A 10891-nucleotide genomic window follows, 5' to 3' on the forward strand; every position below is an offset into this window, starting at 1 on the left:
CTCCTACAGTCTTGTTCTGCCTTTCTTAAGGTGCTGCTCTCATCCGCTGGTTCAAGTTGGCCTCTCCGCTGCCCGCAGCAAAAGTCACGGGAAAGGGACCAGGGCCAAAGGCGCGTCCACCGACTCCCCTTGAACTGCGCATGCCCAGAGCATTGCATACTTCGTTCTACTCCTCTTTCACCGGCCGGAAGAACCCAGTCGAGTGAGCACACCCCGCAGCAAGAGGGACCGGAAATGCAGTGCTCCCTGGGGATCTCGCACCTAGCCGGAAGTCAGGCCCAGAAAGCCCGCAGCAAGAGGGACCGGAAATGCAGTGCTCCCTGGGGATCTCGCACCTGGCCGGAAGTCAGGCCCAGAAAGCACATGAGCCAAAGGAAGCAGTAGACATAAAGCAACTCCCAGCCGCCTCTACCGTGTTGATGACGACGTGCATCTAGACAGGACACCGTCCTAGACCCCCACGGTGAGACTGTGCCCCCTTACCCTCCTACCTGCAGCTCGCTGGCCTCTGTGTGCCCGAACGTGTGCCGAAACGTGGTTAGCAGTGGAGGGGCCTGGTTTTCCCTGAGGGCGGGGGCTCCTGCGGGCAGACGGGGGCCCCTGGAATCCCGCAGAGGCAGGGCCCAGGGTTGGGCACCAAGTGAAGCCAGGGATTTCAGGAATCGTGGGGCTGCAGGTGTGTGTTCATTGAGCTCCCTGGGGAACACCCCTCGGCCTGGTTAAGGGAGAAGCAGTAGCAGGACCTCAACTGCTTTTTTTTTTTTTTTTTAATGTTTTTTTATATATTTCTGAGAGAGCGTGAGCAAGGGAGGGTCAGAGAGAGAGGGAGACACAGGATCTGAAGCAGGCTCCAGGCTCTGAGCTGGCTGTCAGCACACAGCCGGAAAGGGCTCGAAACCACGAACCACGAGATTATGACCTGAGCTGAAGTCGGTCGCTTAACTGACTGAGCCACCCAGGCGTCTCCCCTCTACCGCTTTTCTAACCCTGCTTCACAAAAGACCACAAAGTCAGCCCTTAAAATAACACCCAGTTCTTATGTTTTAGCGCAGGTTAGAAGTCCAGGCAGGCTTGACTGAGTTCTGTGCTTAGGGTTTTGCAAAAGCAAAATCAAGTGTTCAGCCAGACTAGGCTTTCATTTGGACCCCGTGGTAGGAATCTTCAAACTCCCTTCCCACTTCCAACCTCTGATTCCTCCTCTGGGAAGAGCAGAGAACATTCTCTGCTTTTTAAAGGGCTCATGTGACAGAGGGCACCTGGGTGGCTCAGTTGGTTGGGCGTCCAACTTCGGCTCAGGTCATAACCTCGAGGTTCATGAGTTCAAGCCGGTATAGGGCTGTATCATATAATGTATCATAAACAGCCATTATCAAAAGACTTTAACCCTTGTCTTCTTATTTTTTTTCCCCTTGCCCTTGAGGATAGTCAGGTAGCCCTCAGTGCAGGCCCAGAAGGTAATCTCTGGGTTAAGATAGAAGGGGTGAATTTAAACTCATGTATAACAGTATAACTTAACATGTTATAGGAGTGCTATCTTATCATGTTCACATGACCCACCACACCCTAAAGGCAGGAGGAGTATAAAAGGGTCAGGGTCAGGGAGCCTGGGTGGCTTAGTCAGTTAAGCATCTGACTTCAGCTCAGGTCAAGGTCTCACGGGTTCAAGCCCCGCATCAGGCTCTGTGCTGACAGCTCAGAGCTGGAGCTTGCTTTGAGTTGTGTGTCTCCCTCTCTCTCTGCCCCTCCCCAACTCACGCTCTGTCTCTCTGTCTCTGTCTCTCTCTCAATCTCAAAAATAAATAAACATGAAAAAATTTTTTAAAAGAAGGGCGAGGATCACTGGGCACCATGCTTAGAAATCAACTTTCTACAGAGGTGAAACCTGAGGGCTGGAGGTGGGGGATCTGGGGTGGCCTTTCCTAGCAGTGTGCTGGGCTTCGGCAGGGAGGGAGGCCATCCTGTCCATCCTTCCAGATCCAGGGCAGACGCACCCATGTGCCCTTGTGGAGACAACCTTCCAGAGAAAGCAGAGGCAATTACCTTCAGCTCCACGAAAGCCCTTTGGAAGTTCTAATGAAGGCCTTGAAATTGGAGGCATTACTTCAGGAATGTGTACATTTTGTTGGGGGGGGTGTGTTGGGGTGGAGAGGGTTCACAGCCTTTATCAGCTTCTCCAAGGCATCAAAGAAAGAGGAGAAAGAAAAGGAATCAAGTATTGAATGAATACCCTAAGGGGTGGATCCCCTCCAGCTAGGTAGCAATGTTGCTTCAGGGACCCAACCAGCCACCACCTGGGGACAGGGATGAGTGGTCTAACCCTTTTAGATGTCCGTAACACTACACTCACAAGTTTGGTTCTGCCTGGGAACCGAGACTTCGTCAGGCTGCTGACAGCACCTGGGATGGAGCGCACATGGTTGTAGGTCTACAACTGGGCCAGTGTCACATTGAAAATCTGGTCTCCCCACAACCTTCAGGGTGGAACCCAAACTTCTCTTCCCCAGTCTGCCTGCTGTGGTCTGAACCCAACGTTCAGGTTACAGTCCTAATCCCCAGGGTGATGTAGGAGGGAAATCCTTGGGAGGTGCCTAAGGCATGAGGGTAGAGCCCTCATGGATGGGGTTAGTGCCCTTATGAAAGAGGCCAGCGAGAGCTCTTGCCCTTCCATCAGGTGCGGACGCAGCCAAAAGGCGGCCATCTTGCCAGCAACTTCTCAGCAGCAACCTAGATCTGCCAGTGCCTTGAACTCAGACTTCCCAGCCTCCAGAACCGTGAGAAACAAATTTCTGTTGTTTATAACTCACGCCATTTGTGGAAAGGAGGACCGAATCGACACTGGGGCAAATTTTCTGATAACCTGCGTTAGAACGCGTCCTAGTGAAGAGAAATTTCTACGGGACCTTGTTCTGGGAAGAGGACAGTTAAGGATCAGGGGCCTGAAGCAGAGAGGTCAGAGCCTCTGGCAAACTAGATTTCCCTGCTAGGTGTTGAGGAGAAGAGGCAAGGGCCAGGCGGTGGACTTTGACTTTGGGATGGAGCGGTGCCTTGTGAGCCTGTGTTTTCTGAGCCAGGTCACTTGGGAAAGCCGTTGGTCATGCAGCAGGGGGGGAGGGGGCGAGTGTGCAGATGAAGCTTTAAGGTAGTGACTCCCAAGAGGATACCCTGCCCTCTCCCTATTCCCGACTCTGCCCAGGAGCTGAGCCAAACACTCCCCCTGGCTGGGACCTTTGGCGTCATTTAGATCAATTCCCCCATGCAAAGAGGGACAAACAAGCACCTTAGAGGAGGTGGCCTGCCCAGCGTCAAACGCAGAGTCACACACTGGGCAGGCACAGCCTCCTGTCTGCACATTTGGGCCCATTCCCTCTGACTGCACGCCTACACCGGGATGCTGTATGAGCACAAGTCTGGCAAAGAGGAGTGATCCTCTCCCCGCCCACCGCGACCCCCTGACTTCGAGCAAGAGGCATGGGATCCAGGAGGAGATGCAAGAACTAGTTTTTATTCTTTATTTTCCTCTCCNATCCAAGGACCCGGTCCTCCCCGAATCATGCTGGCGGGCGGGGCCCTCCCAGGGGCTCTTCTCTGCAGGGAGAGGCAGGAAAGCACTACAGGCTGACCATGCTGGTCGCAAGGGCAGACCCGGCAGAGCCCAGGATGATTTTGGATGACAGCGAGAGTCCAGCCGCTCCTGGGGGAAAAGCAGAGGGTGAGGAAGAGAGCGGGAAGGACAGACCTGGGCAGTTCTGTAGGATAAAACCGTGGGGTCGAAGACTCCAGAGCTCCTCAGGAAGGTCTGAGGCCCAGAGACCCCTCCCAGCACCCTCCTGTTTCCCAAAGCCCCCAGGATCTCCGCTTTAGGAGGGCAGCTGCGAGCAGCCCAGTGGCACGCGCTCCCGTGGAGAAACCCAGAATAGGGAGCCATCCCCCTCCAGGGAAGAAGGGTGAGCCCAGGTAGGCGGAGATCCCCAAGTAAGCCAGCAACCCCACTTTGGGTAGGCAGCCTGACTACCCAGGCCATGGCTCCTATCCCTCCCCATACCTCCCTGGTAGAAACCCAGACAGAGCATGGAGGGTGACACGAAGGAACAGAGGCTGAGGATCAGTGGGGCTAAGATCTGCGCTGGGTCCTGAGGCTCTTGTCCTCACCCTCCTTAGCAAGCCCCACAGCTGGGGACACTTACCCACGGACTGAAGCGTAGCCACCAGGCTGCCCGCAGCGACTCCGCCCCCGTTGGCAATGGCGGCGGTGGACATCATCTTGGCCCCTAGGGATGAGGCGGTGATGCCCGCCCCGGTGAAGCCCATGGCGCCCAGCACTACGGGCACGGCCCCCACGGCCACGACTGCGGGGAAGAGGAGATGCGTTGAGAGAAGGGCTCAGGGGAAGGGACCCTCATACGCACTCAGTCAGGCTTAGGGGTCTTCAGGGGGTCTGGAAAAAAGAGGTGAACTCTGAGCTCAGGAGAGACTATGGGCATGGCCAGCAGTCATGGGTCAGGAGGAGCACAGCTGGGGGTGGGGTGGGGAAGGGGCGAAGGGCTTGTGGGGTCACTAGGAACAGGGCTGTGGGTCCCGTGGGCTCTGATCTGCAGCAGGACCTTCCTTGGGAAAGTCACTTGTCCTCTGGGCCTCGGATTCTGCCTTTGTGAGATGCCGGAAGGAAGGAGTGGTGTGCAAGCTTCCTATCTTTGAAGAGGAAATCTTTATTTCCAGTAAATCTTACTCAGAGGATTAGGGTAAGTAAGGAGCATGTTCCAAGCTCTGCTTCCATCCCAACTCTGGGGGTCCAGGGCATCGCCACAGAGCAATCAAAAGCCCCCAAACCCAGGGTCCCTGAGTCCATGACTTCTCTTCAGTGCACCTGCTGCATTCAAACTCTGCACATCTCATCCTAGGCAGCTCTCACAATAACCCTGACTGGACAGTATTGGCCCATTTTTCACAAGAGGAAAGGGGAGCCCAGAGGAGCTCAAAGACCCGCCCAAGGTCACACAGCGAATGCCCTGCAAAGAGGCCATCGGGCCCCTGCTGGGACTGCGTCCCTGTGGAGTTTCCACAAGACTCTTCATTTCCTGTTTCCAGTTCCTTGCTTCCTGCCCATCTCCACCAATCCACTTCCTCTTCCACCATCTACGTGAGGCCGAGGCAGACCTGGGCCTGGATGAGGATAGTTGCTCCCCATGTCCTTGGGGTGGGGGGTGGATAAGGACGTGAAACTCTTCCCTGCAGACACTCACCTCCTCCTGTCACAGCCACAGCAACCTTGGCTAGAAACCGAAAGAACATGTTGTGAGTGGATCCACACTGGCCTCCCCTTCACTCCCTGAGCCTACAGCCCACCTATGGGAAGGTCGCTGCCATGTTTGGGAGATGGGAGGAAATGACTGCACCCAACCCCCTCCCTGCTTCACTTGGACAAGCGGGAATTCTTGGGGAGGTGGCCCCCACAGCCCTGAACTTGGTGAGGACTGCTGGGGAATCCGATTCCAGAGGCAAATGACTTGTCCCGGAGGGAATTGCATGCCTTGACCTCACTCAAGTTATGTGGAGACAGGCTTCGAAGTCCTCGTTTCAGAAAACCCAATTATCGCATACGGTTTTTGCTGTGTGTGTGTGTGTGTGTGTGTGTGTGTGTGTGTGTGTTTTAATCTGCCTGTGGATTGGTTGGTTGGCTGTTTGTGGGGTGATCAGACCCTTTTCTTTCTCTCTGCCTTGTAAGTCTGGTTGGTTTCAAACAAAACCAAACAAAAGCCTACAGATGTGGAAACCCAGGCATGCTGTGGCCACGCCCCTTATCAGTGACTGAGGAATACTTGAGACCCTGGTGGTTGTCAGGAAACTGAGCAAAACCCTGGGTGACCAGAGGGGCCACCTGGGGTGGGGTATGGAGTCAGTGACTCAAGAATCAAAAGCCCGGTTAGAGGGGCGCCTAAGCAGCTCAGGGAGTTAAGCGTCTAACTCTTGATTTTGGCTCAGGTAATGATCTCACGGTTTTATGAGTTCAAACCCCTCATCGGGCTCTGGGCCGACCATGTGGAACCTGCTTGGGATTCTCCTTCCCCCTCTGCCCTTCCTCACTGCTTGTGTGCTCTCTCTGTCTCTCTCAAAATAAATAAGCTTAAAAAACTATTTTAAATAATTAAAAATATTTTTTTACATTTATTTACTTCTGAGAGACAGAGCACAAGTGGGGTACGGCCAGAGAGAGGGAGACACAGAATCTGAAGCAGGCTCTAGGCTCCAAGCCATCAGCATAGAGCCTGACACAGGGCTCGAACTCACAAACTGTGAGATCATGACCTGAACCGAAGTCAGTCGTTTAACTGACTGAGCCACTCCGGCGCCCCTAAAATTTTTTTTAAAAAGCCCAGTTAGAAGGTATTTGCTATTTGACTGTATTGTTTGTCAGGACAGGTGACGCCGAGCTGGCTGGGAGCTTGGGCTCCCTGGGCTCCTACGTACACAGAAGGCCCATAGGAAATGGGTCCTGTGTGTTTGGTTAGCCCACTACTGGGCGCCCCGACTTGTCATCCCTGGGGAGGGTGGCCCCTTCCTTCCAGAGCCCGACCCACCCTATGCCTCCTCCCCAGACCAGATCTGAGTTCTGATTCTACCTCCTGTCCCAGGCTTGGGAGTGACCCCACCTCCCTGTCCAGGGCTCTTGGCCAACATCATCATTTGTACAAGAGGGACGGGGTTATCTTCCTCTGCGATTGTCATGACAATTAAACCAATTATAAATGTTAAGCGTTAAGCATGGAGAGTAGGAAGGCACAGCATCTGCTAAAATCTAGCTGTTATTATTTCATGGACTGCTTATCTTGAGCCCGGGAGTCTTTATATTTCTGGCAAACAGGGAGGGCTGCTGGCTATGGCCCAGGTCCTGTTCCTTGTCATGTTTCCATGCAGTGAGTGGGGGCCCCAAAAGGAGGGTTTGCTCCCCAGGTCCAGTTACCTCCGAGCGGGGAAATAATCATGGCCGAAGCCGGGGATCCCACCAGGGAGGGGACACTCAGTGTCCCCAGCAGGGATCCCAGGGAAGCTGTGGCCTGGCTCAGGGCAGCAGTGGTGGACGACAAGGTGAGTCCTGAGGAAGAACAGAGGGTGAATGCACAGGGTCAGAGGTCAGAGGTCGGCAGTGGTCAGAGACCCGGTTCTCCCCATTCCATCCTATGCTGCTGGTTGTGCTGGGGAAGGTGGGAGCACCCAGCGCCCACCCCAGGAGAGGGAAAGGTAGGCGGCAGTGCGGCGGAGGATGCACACAGGAGCACTTTGCAAGAAGCGGAAGCAAGTATTAGATACTCACCTGCTGACACTGACAGTTTCAAACACATGGTTGTCAGTGCAGAAAAGACAATAGAGTGAGGTCAGCAATGCACTACTCTGTATACAAATTAAACTTGCCGACAAAAAGCCAACACCCATTTGCAAAAATATATACAGTATGACAAACAGACACACACTGGGCATGTTAGAAAGGTTGACTTTGAGGGAGGGAGTTATTGGCAGGGGAGGGGGTTAAAAAGAAAACCATAGACCCAGAATGGCATCGCTTAGATTAAAGCCCCAAGTGTGAGCCAAGACCTAATACCTAACCTGACTGGAGTTTCGATCCCCCAGGAATATAACCCTGAGCTGGTCAACATGGGGATTTCATGGAGAGCACTAGGAAATTTACTGATGGGTCCCTTCCACTCCCCTTAGGAGGGCCACCCTGCCTAAAGCAATGGATTCTCTGCTAATAATGTTTTTTCTGCTCTCTCTCTGCCTTTAAGAACTTTTAATTTTCTATAGACTTGCTAATTGGGATGTTGCCAAATTCCTGAACTGACTCGTAATAAAGCCAATCAGATATTTAAAATGTACTTGTTTGGCGGTGCCTAGGTGGCCCGGTGGTTAAGCAGTTAAATGTTGGACTCTTAGTTTCAGCTCAGGTCATGATCTCAGGAGTTTGTGAGATCGAGTCCCCCATTGGGATCTGTGCTGACAGCACGAAGCCTGCTTGGGATTCTTTCTCTCTCTACCCACCGCCCCCCCCCCCACGTATGTTGGCTCTTTTGCGTGTGTGCAAAGTAAATAAGTAAACTTTTAACAATTCTATTAAAATGTACTCAGTTCAATTTTTGTTATATAACAGAGGCTAAAGGGAAAATAAATAGCAAGAATAAATAGCTAAGACTAGAGAGAGAGCTCACACAAACTAATGAAGTAAACGAACCCAAACTGAAGAATTTTGTTAAAATCAATCCTCTGGCTCTGAGCCCCCACAGGGAGGTGTTAAACTGTTATGAAAGGCTGATTGGACACATAGGTCAAAACCTAAAGGAGGTAAAGCCAGAGATGGACTTGGTCCCTCCCTGCCTATCTCCTTGCTCACCACCAGCTTCTTCCAGAACACTCACCTGTGGACGGAAGTCCAGCGAGGGCACTGCCGCCTGCCGCCAAGGTGGCCTTGGCCAGGCTCACCGCCATCATCTTGGATGCCATCATCTTAGAAGCCAGGGAAGAGGCTAAGCTGGCTATTTGGACGACTTCCATGGCACAGAGAGTGACAAGCACCCACCAGATTCAAATCTGCTGAGAGGGTTGGTAAACCACAAAATTCAACCCAAGTACATTTGAAGATCTAACTGTTTATTAAGCAAACCTATCCACCTGAAGGGACTTCAGTTACCTCTATTTTGACCTCAGCTTTTCCTTTCTCATTAGTTAGGTTCCTCTTTACAGCTTATCTTTCTTTGTTTTTAACTTTTTTTTAATGTTTATTTTTGAGAGAGGGAGACAGAACGTGAGCAGGAGAGAGGCAGAGAGAAAGAGAGAGAGAGGGAGACAGAATCTGAAGCAGCTCCAGGCTCCAAGCTGTCAGCACAGAGACTGACAAGGGGCTGGAACCCACGAACCATGAGATCATGACTTGAGCTGAAGTTGGACACTTAATGGATGGAGCCACCCAGGCGCCCCAACAGCTTAGCTTTCACCTCGGGCAGGAGGCTGTGGGCCAAGCATCCTGCTGTGAGAACCGGAAACAATCCCTTCCAGCAGGAGAGCCCCCAGGACTGACCCCAAGACAGTGAAGACCTGACCTTTACTGCCCATCCGCAGTCCTCACACAGACTTTGTCCCACATTTTCCGTTTCTAAACCTTGAAGTATTTTGGCACTTTGGAGACGGCCTTTGGGACGGAGGTTCACTGTCTTCCTGCCGGTGGTGGCCTCATTGAAATAAATCCCTTTCTTGTTTCTCCACTGCTAGTCTCTCTGCCTTTGAATTTTGTCAGTGGCAAGTGGCCAAGCAGGTCTGTTTGAACCCCTCCCCCAAGCCAGATGCTCTTGAACCCCTGCTCCCTGGTTGCCAGGGCAACAGCCCATCTAGCAAGTGGAGAGGTGCTCTGAGAAACTGCACAAAAATGGAGGCTTTCCTGCAAGGAGAGTGAGGCGAGACGTCGTCACTAGCAAAAGAAAAGAAAGGATTCTTTCAGGCCAGGACATCTTTTTCAGGGCGAAGGGAACGTCAGGGTACCACGCAGATGTTCTCACTAGGGCTGATCAGGAAGGACAGAGGGACTTTTAAAAGGTCACATTCCTGGGAGAGGTTGAAATTGTAATTAAGTCTTGGTATGCTGTTGTTGGTTTTTAACAGGGTGGAGTTGGATGGGGGAGGGGAACCCCAGAACTGGAGGTGTGCCTATAGCCTTGAAAATTCAAGGGGTTCAAGCGGTCCCCAGGAGCTGTTCTGAGCTTCTAAGGGCAGTGATAAGGGAGCATAAGGCAAGCTAACATCCCGCGAACTGCCCCCAGGTGGGCTCTGTGTGATATTCCCCAGGCACTCCCAGCTGCCCAAGAACAAAGGAAAGGACAGAAAACAAATGCTTAAACTGACGAGTCTCCATCAGTTTACAAATATCTTAGTGACATTATGAGAAAAGGGCAAGCTTATTAATAGCCTAATCTTCAAGAACTCCTTACTGTCTTAATGCTAATGCTTTGCTAGAGAGAAAAACAACCTTAGCTTGACAACAGCTAGGCCTCCCNGACTTCAGCTCATCTCATGATCTTACCTTGACTTTGAGGCCTGGTTGGGCTCTATGCTGACAGCTCAGAGCCTGGAGCCTCCTTCGGATTCTATGGCTCCCTCTCTCTCTCTGCCCCTCCCTGCCTCTCTCTCTTTCTCAAAAATAAATAAACAGTAAAAACTTTTTTTAAAAGAAACTGTCTCTTGACTTTATCTGCCCCAACTCTGTAGTATATAACCAGTCACTCCTCACAAGCCCAGCCCAGCGCAGCTCTTTCTGCTCACGGGTCCTGTCCCCGTGCTTTAATAAAATCGCCTTTTTGCACCAAAGATGTCTTCAAGAATTCTTTCTTGGCCATCAGTTCTGGGCCACTATCACTTACAAACTCCACCAGGCAGCAGCCTGGAAAGGGTTAAGGGAGGCTGGGGAGTGGACTTTATTTCTCCAAGCAGGCTGCCTCCTTCCTCCCCAAAACCCCAGCACCAATGTCTCAGCTACTCCTGAGACTTTCCTAAATCTGCGCAGAGCAGTTTAAAAGATACCGGAATTAGGAAATAAGAACCCATTATGCCTTAAGGCATATACTGTAGTCAAGTTGCTCTGGGTTTCTGTTCTCACGTCATATCCTCACTTAAGATGATGAGAAAAAAGATACTATGATCCTCCTTTTATAGATGATGACACACCTCTGCCACAGAGCTGACAAGTGATTTGCCCCAAGTCCAGCTGGGCTTGGAACGGCTCCAATTCAGTTCCTCCTGATGCTTGTCTTTTTCCCCTGCTCAGCTGATTTCTACCCAGGCTCGAACAAGGCTCATTGTCCCAGAGCCCCAGAGCCCAGGGGCCCTGTGTGCTGGAGTCCCTTCGCCCCCCCCC

At 52.2% G+C, this 10891-nt stretch overlaps 1 protein-coding gene across 2 annotated transcripts in view; it reads right to left on the minus strand.

The window, feature by feature from the left end:
• Positions 1 to 3529: 3529 nt before the first annotated feature.
• Positions 3530 to 10891, minus strand: part of LOC144245499 (interferon alpha-inducible protein 27, mitochondrial-like) — a 7590-nt gene continuing 228 nt past the window's right edge. Inside the window, exons 2-6 of one of the 2 annotated variants that reach the window (XM_077780892.1) lie at positions 8406 to 8577; positions 6959 to 7090; positions 5241 to 5270; positions 4185 to 4346; positions 3530 to 3691 (exon numbers count right to left, since the gene is read on the minus strand). In XM_077780892.1, coding sequence (XP_077637018.1) covers positions 3609 to 3691; positions 4185 to 4346; positions 5241 to 5270; positions 6959 to 7090; positions 8406 to 8541 — 543 coding nt within the window. In that variant the 5' untranslated portion in view covers positions 8542 to 8577 and the 3' untranslated portion in view covers positions 3530 to 3608. Of the gene's footprint in view, positions 3692 to 4184; positions 4347 to 5240; positions 5271 to 6958; positions 7091 to 8405; positions 8581 to 10891 lie in introns of both variants that reach the window. The other variant, XM_077780891.1, reaches the window with a different exon arrangement.

This window comes from Crocuta crocuta, unplaced genomic scaffold (genome assembly GCF_008692635.1).
Source record: "Crocuta crocuta isolate KB4526 unplaced genomic scaffold, BGI_CrCroc_1.0 scaffold299, whole genome shotgun sequence".
In the NCBI taxonomy this organism is placed as follows: Eukaryota; Metazoa; Chordata; class Mammalia; order Carnivora; family Hyaenidae; genus Crocuta; species Crocuta crocuta.